This window comes from Centruroides sculpturatus, unplaced genomic scaffold, assembly GCF_000671375.1.
Source record: "Centruroides sculpturatus isolate CEXI.00-Female unplaced genomic scaffold, Cexi_2.0 scaffold203, whole genome shotgun sequence".
Lineage (NCBI taxonomy): Eukaryota > Metazoa > Arthropoda > Arachnida > Scorpiones > Buthidae > Centruroides > Centruroides sculpturatus.
In genome coordinates this window covers 177,113-193,964 of record NW_019384324.1, presented here as the reverse complement: position 1 = coordinate 193,964, position 16,852 = coordinate 177,113, and the positions used below count along the sequence as shown (strand labels likewise).

The following is a 16,852-nucleotide window of genomic DNA, read 5'->3' as shown; positions in this document are numbered from 1 at the left end:
GGGCGGGCGGTTGATCGTTACCATGCGTTACAAGGGGATGGGGATGTTTACATTATGTTCGTTTAATTAAGGGAGGTCTTTTTAAAGGTAATTGGTCCCTATTCAGGCGTTACACACGTGGATATAACCCGGAAAACAGTGTTTAGGGAACGGAACTGCTCGACCACTGGCAGGCACAAAAACGTTATGTAATGCTAGGTTCTCAACACTTTGGTTTGGTTTATTTATTGACGGCAACACGATATGTCGATCTGCCAACTTTTTAAGGGAGACTGGCCTCTATTTAGGTGTTACAAACGTAAAGAAAACCCGGAAAACTCCACGTGGCAAGCTCGTTGGCCTGGCACGAACCCACGACTAGCGTGGTTCGGTGGTTCTTATCCACTCGACCACTGGTGGGCTCTGTCTCAACTCTTAGAAAGCAGAATGATTCAATTTTATTGGTGCATGCGAACCGTACTTTTTACGTTACTGTTGTTCACATTGTGCTTGTAATTAATATTCGGTTGTATTACTTCTTAGTATAGATAAGGGGGTCGAGGGACGATACGCGTTACGTAATTTTGGGGGTGGGTATACACGGCGATGTTACAAAGCATTACGGGATTAGGATGGTAGTTAAAAGGATAAGTAATTTATGAACGATTCCAAATGTTTGTACGATAATTCTGTGATTTGCGAATGCATTTTCATCTGTAATTTAATAAAAGTAAAACAACTAAAAGATATTTTTCCTAGAATTACCAGTTTAGATTTTAAAACACGACAGAGCTTCCAAGTAAATTCAATAAAATAACGAGAAATTGAAAAATATTTGTAATAAAATCAATTTAAAAATATGTAAACCTTAGCAATATAAGAAATTTTATAGGAGACCTTATAAGAAGGATAAAATTCAAATTTTCTATGAAATTTTCAAATTGAATACTAAATCTATTGGAGTAGAAATAAAATTGGAAATCCTAAATATGATAAATGGAAAAAAAGAATCGAGAATCAGAAATTATTGTATAGTAAACGTGAAAGCAATGGGGAGCATCAAAACGTAAGGAAACCAAGCGGAAAGTTGATTTAGAATCTAAGATGTGGTAACCATTGGCTCGGAAACACAACGGGGAAGCTATAAACAATAATTGCAATATGACAGCATCAACAAAAAAAATACGCTATAATATATAATAATATAGATAATTAAAAAAGTAACAAAGTTATTTGCTACTAGTTCGAGAAGAAGAAGAAAACTTTGAAGAAGGATCCATAAATGAAAACGACAAGAAGAAAGAAATCTGAAGAGAAATAAGTGAGATTGATACAAGTAAACAATTCTGGCTATTTAAAAAAAAAACAGGGGGGAAAGAGCATAAAAAATCATTACCTGTCCTCTTAAGAGAGGCATTTTGTTCTCACCTGGAAAATTCGATGAAGAATAAAGAATTCTTGATTATGTTCAACCATGCATACGATACGTGATTCTTTATTTAATCCAATTATTTTGCCGTTTTCAAATTTATTAAATATTCAAGAAAACTTAATGGTGTCTCTTAAGAGAGAGCAATCTTATGATTTATAAATGAATTCTTCCTTTTATAGACAAAATAATTACCATACGTGAGAAGCAATCTTCACGATTTTCCAAGTAGGAAATTTTGACTTTGGCTAATAAAATTCGTTGTAAGTACTTGATTACGTGTGGATTATGAAATCTCTTGGGATTTTTCATACATTTCACCTGTAATTTCTGTTTTAATTGTGTCTTTTATATCGATCCTAGAACTGAATATGTATCGATTTGCTTCTAACCGGATAAACTACTTTAATTCGATCAAGAATATAAATTTATTGCATATACTTCATCAATTTATTATTAGAAATGAATATTTTATATTATTTACTATACACACCACATTGTGTATAGTAGATACTGTAATACAATATCAAACATTAATGTATTATGAAATCGTAGATTATTATACACAGGACTATTTATAGGATATTTACCAGTTGGAAGTGGGAGAGAAGGCAAAGGCTTAGCCTTTACCCTCCACTATCCAATACCTGATAGTTCATGCAGAGTGCCAGTCAACAAAGCTGGCTTCCTTATCCCCATGCTCTTTCTTTACACTGTTACAATTTTTTAATTCAAAAAAATATATATCCGTTATGTATTACCCATACCCAGTAGCTTCGTCCCTGATTATATATGCTAATTATATATTATCTAGAATTAGTGACAGTAGGTAAATCCAATTACATGAGGACCAACAGGGCAATCTGAAATACACAAATACATATTTTTCAAGCGAAAGGTTTAAAATACAGATGCATTAAAAATAATATTTAGACAATATTTCAAGGAATTTAAGGGTCTAGCCTAGTCTCCTAGTCTATTCTCGGCACGCCACTGCTTCTGAACGATTCTTTTTGATGTCAGCCTGTCTGTATATAATACGACCACTTATATTGATAACTTGGTATAGATTGGATTGTTGGTATACCAGGTAAAGCAACACAATACTTGTATGATCCGTCAAGGAGGAGATGTCTTCTATAAGGTCTTTTTATAGGAAAGTGGACCGTGTTTAGATGTTAGACACGTGAAAAATCCCACTCGTAAACCCACCACTGAATACCAGTGTTCAATGGTTTGATCCGCTCGGCTACGGGTGTGCGTTAATATTTTAATATTATTTTTAGATCTCTCCCGAACTTAAATTTTCTTCCTCTTATTAAACTAATTATAACCTAAATATTTTCCTTCATATATACTTTAACATCGAATCTGTTGGTAGGTGTGCTATGGCAAAAATTTAATGTATTTAGATTTATATAATTGAAGTAATGTTATTGCATTTCTTTGAAAAATGTAAAATGTCTTTTCTATTTAAATTTATCGAATTACTTTTAAAATATGCACTAGTTTTTGTAAAAGGTTCGATACATAAGTATAAATCAGGATCATTGAAAGTCAGAATTTGACAGTTTATAGCGTTATAGAAACATTACAACGATTTTCTTAAAATAATGAAATTTAATGTCCATTTCTTTCGTAATTACATTATTGCATGTTCATTTATTTAGATATGAAAAGAGATGGGACATCAAGAAATTAGATATTCTTGTAAATTTAAATATTCTAGAATATCCTGACTTTCACAAATATCTGATCTGTATATTTTTTAATGTATAAATATACCAATATCTAGAAGATATTAAGCATTACCCAAAATACCAAAGAACCCACTGGTGGCTCAGTGAATAAAATCTCCTGACCACAAGTGGTGGGTTCGCCTCTTCACGAACGAGCTGGCAGTGTTGAGTTTACGGGTTTCTTCAGGTGCCAGCTTCCCATAAAAATCCTCCCGGGAAGTGCCTTCCCCTTGGCAGATTGGCCATGTGTTGCGTTGTCTTAAAGCTCATATCAACAATCCAATCCAAAGTAGAAGACCCTTCCGAAACTACACCTTAACTTTCCTCCAGAGTTCTGGAACGTGACCGAATACTCCAGAGCCAACAGCTGATGCCTCCGTTATGGTACCTCTCCGGAGGAATGGCGTTCCGATTCACATCAGCTTAAAAATTTTCATAGGTGGGTTGACTTGGATATGTGCCACACCCTTTACCAGTTAGCTAGTCACTTTGTAAGTCTGAATTCGGATAGGTTCGCAATAGAAGTAGCATGGACAAGGGGTTCAGTGTGGCATGTATGTAAAGAGCATTAAACAAAATATAAGAACAATATTGAGCACAATATTTGGTTTCGTATAGAAACGGGTATGTGTTAATTATTATAATCAAATGGCGTGCTGATTAAATATGCAAAATACATATAAGTATGAGCCATGAAAAGTTTTAAAAATTCAATTTTATTCTGTATACCCTATAAAATTAACTAGAAACAATTTGAATTCATGTAACATAATCGCGAAGAATGTAGAATATAATGGATATTCCTTAATTAATTTTACAGTTCAGCAATAACATGTTCGGCAACAGCAAATATCCCTTCTATAGTTTCTTCGGCAGTAGGTTTTATAAGAGAGTTTGGTAGCAAAAACCCATATTGTCCTTTATCTCTTAATTCTAATGCAAAAGAGTACTTGATCCCAGCTTTTTCGTATGCCCAATCTGTAGAACTGCCGCTTGCAGGATCTAAAACAATGAAATATCCCATAAATTATTAATAATATACGAATTTTTAGAGAAATTTCTGCTATACTTACATATAGTGTTGGCGATTGCTCCATAACGGTACCATTGACCATGTTTCTGGACTATTGCATTTGCAGCCTTCTGCAAAGCTGTCATCTGTGAGGAAAAGGGATCATTAAGGATCATTAAAAAGCCATTTCAATATTAATAAATGAAAAAATACCTGAGCTAAAAAATCTTTAGTAGTTCCGCGTTTATATCCGTACGGAATCATCCACAACTGAGAGTAAGCATGAACAGTAAAGTAGGCTTTCACGCGGTTTCTCATTGGCATTATAGCATCTCTTACAGCTCTGGATTCGTTTTCTGAAAAAGCTGCGCTTCCTGGATAAATATCACTGCACGGATTGGAGTCAGTTCCCGCTTCTGCAAGTAAAGTTGCATGAAGATCTATGGCAATTCAAGCATGAGCGTTAGAAACAATTACCTACTGCCAAAATCAGCATCGAAATTCCTATTAGGATCCACACCATAACAAGTTTGGAAGAATCTAGAGCCAGAAACGATGCGATTCTTTCTCCACATTCGATTCTTCATAGAAGCAACGAACATTAAAAAGATCATGAAGTACCTCCAAGATCCAAATTAACAGTAAGTAATGCTTCCTTACCCCACTCCAAGTATGTACGTATCCATCGGGATTTAAAACGGGAATAATGTACCAATCGAAAGTGTCTAACAACTTCTTGACTCTGGAATCTGAACTCTTTTTCCATAAATGGTCTATCAAGAATAAAGCAGTAGCGGGTGCAACCCATTCGCGACTATGTATTCCAGCGTCGATCCAAATAACGGGTTTATTATGGTTTCCAGGATTACCTATCTACGTAAAATTTACCATAAGTAATCTTAAATAAATATATAATAATAATAATTAAGAAAAATTTACTTTTAGTCCTTTGATTGGGTTATTTTGAGCACTGTGCCCAATGGTGATCACCGAAGCCATATGCCCATTCAGTTTTGCAAATTCGTCTAAGTACACATTAATCTGTGGGGAAAATATCAAATTTTAAGATTAAATTCAGCTATAAATCATCATATTTTAAAACAATAACGAATCACCTCATCCAATCTATGATACTTCTGTAAATCGAAACGGGAGACATCTTGAATTTGCTCGAATAGATCAGGAGTGTTAGTTGCCTTCTCTTGATCTATCCATCTGTTAATTCAGTAAATTCCTTTTAATATTTTATGAAATATTTTAAAAACAAAGATATTTATACATTACTTTTGTATATTATTAGTAACAACGTAGAAGTCGATGCCATTGTCCTTCAATTTTTCTTCCACTTCATCAGCAATTTCTGGTGTTAACAAAAGATTAACTTTCTCGTACAGGGCTGAAGGAGCATTCCATACATCCACCTGAATTTTAAAAAATTTACACGTTTAACAATTTTAAAACTCTTTAAATAAAAAAAAAACAATTGCAACTCACGTCTGAGTTATTCCGCAACTCCCTCAACACGTCTATTTCTTTCTCGCTACTCGGAAAGGCTCCTATTAGTTTATGCCTAAAATTTTAAGTATTCTCTACATTAAAATTGCTCCCAATTTTCATAATATCATATTTTATTCAATATGCCAAATAAATACAATTCGATCACTTACCCTGTAAAGTTGGCTTCGTTGGTTTGGCATATTATCCCAGGAATACCCAAGAGGAGTAAAAATAGCCGTGGGTTCATACCTGCAAGCATCTATACCTTATTAAATCCAAAATGTATTTTGAAGTCTTCCCCGTTTGGTGGCACTTACCCTTACTCTCTGTGTATTTTGTCCCTTTCACCTACAACGAACTTGACCTTAACTGAGTTGACGAAACGAGTTAGGTTCATGAATTTTCTTTTAAATAAATATTCAGTGACGTCATACAGGGGGGTCATTCCTCTTTTCAGAATGACAATGTTTCTTTTTAAAATTTTCTCACGTACTTAATTATTTCTACATCCTTAAGCATTGATGTTACTTTGCATTTTCTTTAAGATTATCATAAAAAAAAATTTATGTAATATTTATAGAAACCCACTTGTGTTTTTTTTTTTTTCTAGAATCAGAGTGAAATGTCAAGGCATTTTTTAAAAAATAAACAGGTTCTAAATTGCAATTTGGTGCGAAAAATTCGCTTTCATGTCTTCGCTAATCTGACCTGGTCATAATGACCTTGAAGGGTAAACTTTTTAGTACTTTCGGTATTAAAAATGATTACCATTAAAGTCACGAATTATAATATAAATCTACTATTCTACTCTATCATTTTCTATGCAGGGGGGAATCAATACGACTATTTGAGCACAGGGCTGCCAAAAGGTTGGTATGGGGTAAATTCTATGCCTTCCTTGAATCATTACAGCCCTTAAGTTTTCTCCTGGATGGGGAAATTCCCCAACTTACCTTCCCTCGAAGATCCCTCCCTTGATACAGAATACCATGGATTTTGTACCAGGAACTGGAGCCTCTGGCACATTGTTTAGTGTTTTACGTAAAGATGGTGTAAATTGTGATAAATAATGACTTCATTTACAATTTATTTTGGCTTTCAGAGATGGGTGAAGCCCTACATTTTCGATTATCTCGGGTCCTTTCTCACCTTTTCCAATCTTTTCATATATTAATTCTATTTATGTGTTTGATGTTTTGTTCGATCTAAGATATTCCACCATTTTGAAGATCAAATTTATATAAATTTTCCCAGTTCTAGACTTGTCGTGACCCTATTCTATAGTGAACCTAACATATAACAGGCCCTTTTCCACTACTAAATAACGATACGTATAAAAACGCGAGGCCTTAACCTATAGATTCAACGCAAGGTCTAAGCTTCAAGACTAAAACTAAACTTTTTATTTTGTTTAATTAATTGAAAATCAGTTAAACAATCCAGTTTTTAATTCTTTAACCTCTAGTTTCAATTTATAAAGGTTGAAAGTCAAATCCTGTATTTACACAATGGCAAAGACTACTTTCTTTTTCGAATAAATTCCAGTCAAACCAGATCTTAAAACTCACGCGAGGAGGGCAGTCGATGACCCTGACAGACAAACAGAACGTTTAACAGATTGCATCGGAGATAAAAGAAAATTCGTGTAATTTATTATTTAAACTAAGCTTAGTTATTCACCGAATGCACGAAGGTTTAACTAGTTTTATACTACATTTCGGGGTCAAAAACGTAATTGTCCGTTAAGAAATGCTTTTCCTCCCCTTATTATTAAAATAATATATAACAATTTAATGTTTTATTGTTGTTTTCTCTTTAAAATCTGATGGCTTCATCACAGATGATGCGTATGATCGATGATAGATTATCAGGAATAATGCGATTTTAAGAGTAAAAAAAAATAAGCAAATTTGCATAATTTATAAGGTAATTAATTCGGTCTTCGATTTTAATTAATTTATTTAATAAATTTTGCATTTTAATAAGGTAATTTTCCACATTTTCCACATTTTTTTTAATATTATGTAGTTTCAGTTACTAAAGCTGATAACAGATGGCGACAGTATATATTTTTAAATTTCTTGTGTTTAAAGCCTCCTTATTTATAACTTTTGTGTTAAATCTATAAATTTTTATACATAAATATGTATATATTTAGTTTATTTCAGTAATAATTAAATAAGACTTAGAACGACGTAAGTGAAAAAGTTCTATTGTCTCTTGTATCCACCCATGGGTGGAGTAACATTTATTTATTTTTTTCAGTTTTCCTAATTTTATCCCACAGCAGAATATTTAATTACATGAAAAAATCCACTGTCGAAGTATTATTTTTTTATTTTCATTTGGTATAAACAACACGTGGACTTTTCTTTGGAATAGTCCATAAAGGGTGCCACACTTGGAATGGAACAAGATTCACATTGTGTTTTCTACAGTACTATATTATGTCTTTGCTTAATTCTTCTTTTTCGCCCACTGGGGATAAGAGGGCCCGTTTTTAACAAGCCCATCGAAGGATGGTGCCTCTGAGGATGATGCCTCTGAGAATGATGACTTTCTGCGGAAAACTAGCCCGTAGTTATATGTTACAAACGTGAAGAAAACTTCACGTGGCCAACCCCTTGGCGAGACGCGAACCCACGACCAAATTACCAGTGTTCAGTGGCTTTATGCACTAGAACATAACATCTCTCTGTGGCTGCAAACGTTAACAACTGAAAACCCAATTTCATAAAACAATTCGGAGATTATAACTACGTTGACCTCCTCTAAATACGATATTATTTATATCCGAACAGAAGAAAATTTATAAAGCTTAACCTAGATAACTTGGATAATCGATCAATGAAAATTTCCTAAAAGAGGGAATAATAACCTTACCTCGTTTATCAAAAAAAGAAATATTTACCAAACTCAATGTCAGGTAGTCAATTACCATTATCCTTCTGTAAACTCTTTCTTGAATTCTATGCCATGGATGTCTTTATCGAAATGCTTCGGCTCTGTAAAGATATCCACGAATGCGTACGGTATAAACACGGATATTGCTATTGCATTCTTATAGTGCCCACTACTGTATAAAGCCAATCTACATTCTAGTTTTCCGGATTTTCTTCACCGAAACACCGGCCAGTTTCCCACAGAAATCCTCCAGGGAAGCGCAGCAGTGTGGCACCCCCTTTGGCAGATCGCCCGCGCGATGCACGGAGATCTGCCACTTTTATTACTTAAACTTAGACTAATACAGGGCCTATTTATAAGTCTACGCAATTGTTTGTTAGCGAATCTATTTTCTGCCCTTTGGACACAGAAGAGGAACAGTTGAAGGGCCCTCAATATACCATTTTTACGTAGGAATTTCACATAGAAATGAAATCCTTATGTACTTAATTATTTTTAAAGTGGAATTTAAAGAATTTTTTTTAAAGGATATTTTCAAAAATAACAATTCTAGGAAAACAAAATACTTTTAACGAGCAAACGAATTTTAAATTGATTTTATATTAAATGAAAATATTCCTATAATTACGCAATTTCGTTGTATTTTCCCCTATTCACACACCATTTACTGTGATAAAAGAAAGAAAACACTTATTTCACTTTGTATTTTCATTTTCCAAAAAAAAGGGGGAGGGGGAATTAATCAGCAGATAATCCTTATCAACAGATGAAGATTTTCCCTTTCTAGGTTTATAATAATGAATTTTTATTTAACAAACCTACATTTTTTAAGGTTAAGCATTCGTATTTTTAAGTGTCCGTACCCTAAAAACTTTGAAAACTACTAGACCGATCCGGGTTACATTTTGGCAATGAGTTTTCTAAAGGATACCGTGGACATCGTCAGGATTATTATAACGTGACCGTGATTCTTCCATGTGGAAAATTACTCGTTTTCCATCCTTTATCATATACATTGAACGGGATGGTACGTCACAATCGTCACTGCTACTCCAATAAAGGTGCCAATCACCATTGATGCGGTATTTAGTAATGTTTTCTCGTGGTTAACTGCCCAATTATACGGCACTATTATGGGAAGTGATACGATTCTATTGTTTTGTAACGCTTTAATGGTTTATGTTTGATCTTGGAAACGTGTTAAGACATTAACAAATTTGATTTCAATGCCGTTAATGAGCCTAAGAAAACTTCCTTTCTAAAGCCAATGATGGATGCAATTAGGTTTTATTCTACCTCCTGAGGGATTCTGAGTGATTCCGGGTGAGCAACCTCAGAAAATGCTTCTCACCACACTCCCATCTTCCATGTGGACCTGGCCGAATACACAATTGGTATGATTAAAACAGGTCTTTTTAGTATCCTCCCTGGTTCCACCACTTCACCTTCTGGATCCTTTACCATAAAAGTACCCCTTTGGCTACTTCTGCATCCATCATTGATGATGTCCATCCTTTACAGATGCTACCATTACCTCATGAATGAGGGGTCAAATTAATATCATTTCCTTAATTTTCGCATGGTTAACTACCTGATTACTTAACAATTCTATGGCACGAATATAGGAAGCGTAGGTATTATACAATTCTATTGTTTCAGAAGATTTGGCTGTTTTGTGCCTGACCTTGGCATCGTGACTTTAATAAATATTAGGTTAATGCTTCCATTTTGATGTTTTATTGTTATTAAATATAAACGTTCTAATCATATCTGTGAATTTTTAAAGGTATTTCTTTTGATTTAGGTCATTTAATACACCCACTAGCTATTCGCAAATATCCTAATTAATTAATGTCCCTACTCATCACAAATATCCCTAATTAAATATTAATTAGGGATATTTGTATTAAAACTGATATTAATTGGGGAATTTAGGGAATTCTGGGGTATTAATTGGGGAAATTTATGCAGAAAAAAAACACTTAAAATTCACTTTTAGAGAGAGTTTTTACGTGTTTAAAAGTATTTTTAATGAGTTTAAATATATTTTATGAGAATTTGATGAGAGTTTTAATGGCATTAAATGTTTTAAGAACCTTCTAATTTCATTTCTTCAGAACTTCGGGGATATTTTTGCAGTAATTTCGCTTAATAGTAAATAATTATCCCTCGTTTACTGTAGAAATAACCTGTAATGTCCTAATTAATCCTTCCTAAATAATTATAAAAATATCCTTAAACATTACCTGAAAATACCTAATAAACACTTTATAAATTCCTTAATTAATATCTGGATTAATGTTCCTACTTATTTCAAATTTCCCTAATTAATACTAAGTAGGGATATTAGCATTAAATAAGGATATTAATAAATATATATGTGTGTGAATAATAAGTGTATTAAATCCTTCCTTATTTAATCTACTAAATTGCTTTAAAATATTCGTAAATTTCCCGAATTACGTTAATTAATTCCCCAAATTTTCCCTAATTCACCCCTAAATGAAATGCTTCTTCCATTTTACTGCATTTTATATATTGTGGGTCATTTAGGGATTTAATAGGGAATTTTAATAATGTTTTGGCGCAATTCACGTCGTATTTAAGGTTTAGTCGGACAGTTTAGGGGCTTTAATTGTAATAACTTTATGCTTTGTGATTATTTTAATCACCCATCAAGTGTAAAAAAGAACTGAAATTTCCCTAACGAAATCGAAATAAATTGATTAATTTCAGTTTCTTTTAAAATTTAGTTTAACGAACTTTTAGGGAAAACTAACAAATTTATTAAGAAAATAAGGCATTGTTAATAGTAAAATGGACCCTGTCAACAGCCTTTCCAGTGAAAATGTATGCACTTAAGTTACGTTATATTATTAATGCTTCGTTATTAGAATAATTTATCGATATTTGGCCCTCAAACTACCTTTAAAATCCTTAAAATTTACCCAAAAATCCCTATAAAATCCATAAATCCAGCTTAAATGCCTCATTTTCTTAATTTTAATAAGTTTTAAATCTCAGAAGGACTGGCATTTCCCTATGAACCTTGTCAATTATTAAATCAGTACATTAAATGACAATTTATAGGAAAAATTAACAAATTTACTAAGATAATAAGGAAAATTATCGTTAGTAAAATCGATATTATCACTCTTTTGAAGCTAAATTTCACGGTCTTCATGCAGTTACATTGGTAATTCGATTTAATTTATTAATTTTCGGCACTCTAAACACCTGTAAAAACCCTTAAAAGTTCTATAAAAGACCCTTGTTAATTTTCGGCTTTAAAAACACACACATAAAACCCTTAAAATTAGTTTTTAGCACGTAAAAAAACCCCGAAAAAACCCCTATAAGTATGAAAATCGAGCTGAAACGAACTACTTTCTTGCATTCGAAACACCATTAAGTGTAAGAAAAAAAGGGGCGAAATTATTTTAAAAGTTTATTATATGAAAAATAGCAAAATTTGTAGGGAAAATTAACAAATTTATTAAGATAACGAAGCATTGTCGATAGTAAAAACCATGATCGTTAACAATAATCTCTCCATTTTATCAGCAGATAGGGAAGATGTTAAAAGTTTTTCGACTGTCCTTTTGTAGACGACAAAAAGTCCCATTCAAAAGTTTTAAAAATGGGAAGAAATTAGGAAATCAGGAAATTTTGGTCAGGTGTAAGGTAATGAAGAAGAACCGATTCTTTCCGCTCTGATTACCATCCAACCATGTCAATGCGAGAAAAATAGGATGTTCGGAGATAAGAGGAAGGTTTTTTCAACGATGGGAGAGTAACAGAAGCATGTCTACTACCAGATAAGATACTGTATTCTTCCCTCGTATAAATAACCTTATGACAATTTCTGTTTCGGTAGTGAAGGCAGACGTCCCTACAGCATGCGCTTCTTCATACTACTAGCATTTTTAGTGGGGTGGGCTATCCCCCAAGACGAAACTCCCGTCGATTATTCGGGGTAAGATCGTGTATTTACGTAAACTCTATGGTAATTTCCTCTTTGCCTACCCCTTAGACGCTTAAATTCCTGTTTACATACCTATTTCTATGGATTTATGGCTATTTTTCTATCTATAACTAAAGTTTTTACGAATATTTAACCGTTTGTTTGTCTGTCTGACCCAACGCGAGTCAGAAACTTTTAGAGTGCAGAAGGGAAACAATATCTCTCTTACTGTCTAAGACTTTACTCCGGTAAAATCCCCAGATGGGAGTTGAAAATGTTGCCTTTTCCCCTACAAATCTGTACGTGTTTATCACAGATGCAATACCCCATTTTCTCTTGGGTATTGACCTTGTTCCTTTGTACAACTGCATATATTATGATGAATTTCCCCACTTCTATGGTTTAATCTACATTTTCTCGTGTAGATTAAACCCTTTGCATAATATCTCGATGGTAATTATTTGTCTATTGTCAATTCTCCTGGAGTGGTGTACCCCTATTTGTGATATTTGCATGAAGACCTACGTAAATAATATAGTTTTTTCTCCCATATTTCTTTAATTTTCAGGCATAAAGTGATAACCGTCACCCCAAACGACGAAGAAGAATTGGAATTTCTTAGAAGTTTAGGAATGCGATTTTTGGTATGACATTATTTACCAATTTCTTTACGTAAACTGCGGTTTATACGCTGCAATTTTTTTCTCTATAGCTGGATTTCTGGACAGATCCTAGAACAATTAAAGTGCCAATCATGATTAGAATTTCACCGGAATACATAGACGATGTGGAGGAAGCATTAAAAGAAGCAGGGATGACCTTTAAAGTGTCAATTTTGGATTTGCAAAGGTGAGATTTCGGGTGGAATTACATGTAATTTAGATCACACGCTTCGTTGATCTAGCTTACTTTTTCTGTTTTGTGCGACTTTGAACGAGCCACATGCATTGTATACCCTAGAAAATTTGGGTATAACTAATTTTATTTGTTTATTTTTTTTTTAATTAGAGCTATTGAAGCAGAGAGAGTAGCAAATGCACCTACTCCAGAAATCGACAAGAGGGCATCCGCTGAGCATTTCCAGAGATATCTTCAGATAGAAGAAGTAAGTTTCTTGCTTTTTCACTAAAAAAAACCCCTTAAAATAACCTTAAAATAATTAAATTCTGTTCTAGATAAACCAATTTCTCCAATCTGTAGCTAGTAGTTATCCATCGATAAGTTCCGTCATCACTATTGGTGCCACCTTTGAAAATAGAAAAATTATGGGTGTTAAGGCGAGTTTTTCTCCAATTTTTGCTGATTTCTTGTACTTTTTTTCTTTTTTTTTTTTAGCAATTTTAACCCATTTTTTATATTCGAAAACGTAGATCGGGTCTGATAATTCCGGAACCAAACCAGCAATACTGATAGAATGTGGTATACATGCAAGAGAATGGGTTTCAGTTTCAAGTTGCCTTTACAACATTCACGAGGTTCCTTACACTCTAAATTCATGTTAATTAACTAATTTATTCTTCAAAATTAACTAATTGACTTTTAACCCCACTTAGTTGACCAGTAAATATGCCACAGACAGCACAATCAAAAGCCTTGTGGATGATCATATATGGTACATCATTCCCTCAAGTAATCCTGATGGCTACGTTTACACTTGGACTATGGTAAAAATGCTCGAATATCTGCCATATTTGTTTTAAATCTATGATATTAAAGTATGTTTTATCATTAGGATCGTATGTGGAGGAAAACCAGATCAAGGAGCATTAAATTTGTACCGCCATGGTGCAGAGGAGCCGATGCAAACCGAAATTTTGACATTTCCCATTGTGGTATGTATCTTCTACCGCTGCTTTCTCGTTGCAAATCCTTTTCTAAAGAATTCTTTCACAGGTCCTGGCACAAGTACCAATCCTTGTGAAGACATATACTGTGGGGACAGCCCATTTTCTGAAAATGAGAGCCGTGCCTTAAGAGATCTTATAAATCAAATAGGAGGAAGTCGCATTAAAGTATACTTTGCAGTCCACAGTTATTCGCAGTTATGGATGTATCCTTATGGGCATAAGAGAGTTTTGCCACCAAATCACGAAGAATTGGTAAGTTAAACAGGTTTTATTCCTTAAACTTTTATACCGCGTGGGCACTGAGAGGTCCTCTCTTCTATATCCATCGTGGTCAAATCTACAATGGGTATAGAACAAAGGCCCTTAATGAGGAAGTCGCGTGGTGAGGAACGGACCACCCACAAAAAAACTCCTGGGGACTCGCCTGAATTCGATACTGGGTTCCTCAGAGTGAAAGACTGATGTCTTAAGGTCTGTTAAGATGTAATTATATTCATCTCAACAGAATAATATAAAACTTTTACTTCAACTTAACGTCATTCTTCTGTTTTTCTTATGAGAAACAACAGATCGTGACTTCAATTTGACGTAAAATCGTACACTATTCTGACGAAACCAACGCACCTTTTCTTCTATTTACTAGTTTGAAACCTTAAATATTTTATACTTTGAGCATTTAACCCAAAAATGGGCTAAACAAAGCTTAATTTTTAGGATCGACTATGCAAAATTGGAACCGATGCCTTACGTAAAGTCCATGGAACAAATTTTAAGTGTGGAAGCATTTCAAATATCATCTGTAAGTACAACTGCTTGCTTTAACAATTATTAAACCCTGAAACAATATCACACGAGGTATAATTTTGTATTTAGATCCAGCAGCAGGAAGTTCTTTAGATTGGGCATACGAAAAAGCGGGAGTCAAAATAGGATTTGCATTGGAATTAAGAGACGAAGGACGACATGGATTCATGCTACCCAAAGATCAAATCATACCAACTTGTGAGGAGACATTCAAGGGGATAGAAGCTACAGTTTTGGCCATTCAATAAATAAATAACATATTTTATCATCAAATAGTTTGTTTTGTTATTGGTTTATTCAAGGCAAGAGCCGGTTACGCTCACGAACTTAACCCAACAACACAAAAACCACTCAACATATTAATGTCATTTTAGTACCAAAAATTCGCCATATTGGTATGTTAAAGGTTGGTAATTAAATTTCATAATGACTCAATACGGGAAGCAGAAGTTACTAACATTTCCATTATTCGCCGCCATTGCTTTAAATGTTATACACGATAGCGTATTGTGACGCGTGAACATCTTCGCTTAAAAATGGCCAAACATCTGGTTAAAATATAATTATTCATGTAAGTAAAGTAAAACTTCAATAGATTTTTAATAACAAGATATAATTATGGAGGCTGCCAGTTTTATTCCAAAACAAAGAAATTAATATGGTGGCTACTATGATATCATTATGGTCAAGGTGGCATCCTACCGTTCTGGGTCGAATCCGGATGGGTCGAAAATTCCCCAGGAATTTTACGGGGGTATTCCGACCCCCGTATGTCGGCCCCTGTCCCTCCATTGTGGGCCTGATCGAACCCATAATTGGCTTGCTTAAAAGAGGCCTTCTTAGTGCCCATATGGCAGAAAGACTTATTGAAATATCAACCGTCACAATACTTACCGTATTTTAAAGGTAAATAAGTCCTTGCTACACGAGGATAATTTAAAACACTTGAATACATTGAAGTCTCATTTATTAACAGTTTATATTCAAAATATAAGGAAATAATTTTCTGGATTTTTAATAATATTAAATATAAATCTACGTTACTTTGAATACAAGCTATAAAGAGAAATATATTAGCTAATTTATATACTTCATAACAGGTGTGAGAGAAAGACATCCGCTAATAATAACTATTTTAACATAGATTATAAAGAGACAGATGGTACTTCCTATGTTAAAGAAAGTCGGCGGCCCGACCAATCAACGAAAGGACTACCAATTCAGAAGTTAATGGCGTCGAGATCGCTTTGCGTCATTAGACGTCACGACACAAATCACCGATGACGTTGCCATTTTAAATTTTATTTCGGTGCGCATGCGGGAAAGATACTAAAAATTAGTAGTGGCTTTCCCCTTTACATCATACTTTTCCTTTAACCGGTCATCTATTAACTGCTTTCAGGGGAAAGTTTTGAATTGAAATAACGTAACTTCTGGTTTGCATTGGAAGTTCTTACATAGTTAATTGGGGCTTCCTGCTCTTAAGCTTTCTATATCTGGTCTCAGCTTTCATCTATCTAACTCCGGATTAAAGAAGGACGGACAGACAGACGGACGACAGTGAGAATTTATAGGTCTACAACTTTTTCAAATCGCAGACCAATTATGATATTTAAGACTAGGACCTTTTTCATCATACCCATCGTTGGTTCGGCCAGGTGATAAAGGCAGGAACTC

At 34.0% G+C, this 16,852-nt stretch overlaps 2 protein-coding genes across 2 annotated transcripts; one reads left to right on the top strand and one right to left on the bottom strand.

The window, feature by feature from the left end:
• Positions 1-3,925: 3,925 nt before the first annotated feature.
• Positions 3,926-16,209, bottom strand: LOC111626574 (carboxypeptidase B-like). Its single transcript, XM_023369993.1, has 11 exons — positions 16,070-16,209; positions 5,827-5,905; positions 5,654-5,729; positions 5,444-5,580; positions 5,275-5,374; positions 5,099-5,200; positions 4,820-5,032; positions 4,641-4,740; positions 4,373-4,575; positions 4,221-4,305; positions 3,926-4,149 (listed from the first exon to the last, which is right to left on the bottom strand). Exons 1-11 carry the CDS (start codon positions 16,128-16,130, stop codon positions 3,962-3,964), a joined length of 1,344 nt encoding a protein of 447 aa, XP_023225761.1. The 5' UTR covers positions 16,131-16,209; the 3' UTR covers positions 3,926-3,961.
• Positions 12,402-15,448, top strand: LOC111626581 (carboxypeptidase B-like). The gene is made up of 11 exons (XM_023370007.1): positions 12,402-12,536; positions 13,093-13,168; positions 13,237-13,373; positions 13,533-13,629; positions 13,700-13,801; positions 13,895-13,999; positions 14,078-14,188; positions 14,257-14,356; positions 14,418-14,623; positions 15,086-15,170; positions 15,245-15,448. Exons 1-11 carry the CDS (start codon positions 12,460-12,462, stop codon positions 15,421-15,423), a joined length of 1,275 nt encoding a protein of 424 aa, XP_023225775.1. The 5' UTR covers positions 12,402-12,459; the 3' UTR covers positions 15,424-15,448.
• Positions 16,210-16,852: the final 643 nt, after the last annotated feature.

Coding starts and splice junctions, on each gene's coding strand:
- LOC111626581 (XM_023370007.1), top strand. CDS start 12,460: ATGCGCTTCTTCATACTACTAGCATTTTTAGTGGGGTGGGCTATCCCC. Junction 12,537..13,092: donor ACTCCCGTCGATTATTCGGG/GTAAGATCGTGT, acceptor TTTAATTTTCAG/GCATAAAGTGATAACCGTCA. Junction 13,374..13,532: donor TCAATTTTGGATTTGCAAAG/GTGAGATTTCGG, acceptor TTTTTTAATTAG/AGCTATTGAAGCAGAGAGAG.
- LOC111626574 (XM_023369993.1), bottom strand. CDS start 16,130: ATGTATTCAAGTGTTTTAAATTATCCTCGTGTAGCAAGGACTTATTTA. Junction 5,375..5,443: donor GTTACTAATAATATACAAAA/GTAATGTATAAA, acceptor CTGAATTAACAG/ATGGATAGATCAAGAGAAGG. Junction 5,033..5,098: donor ACCCAATCAAAGGACTAAAA/GTAAATTTTTCT, acceptor AATTTTACGTAG/ATAGGTAATCCTGGAAACCA.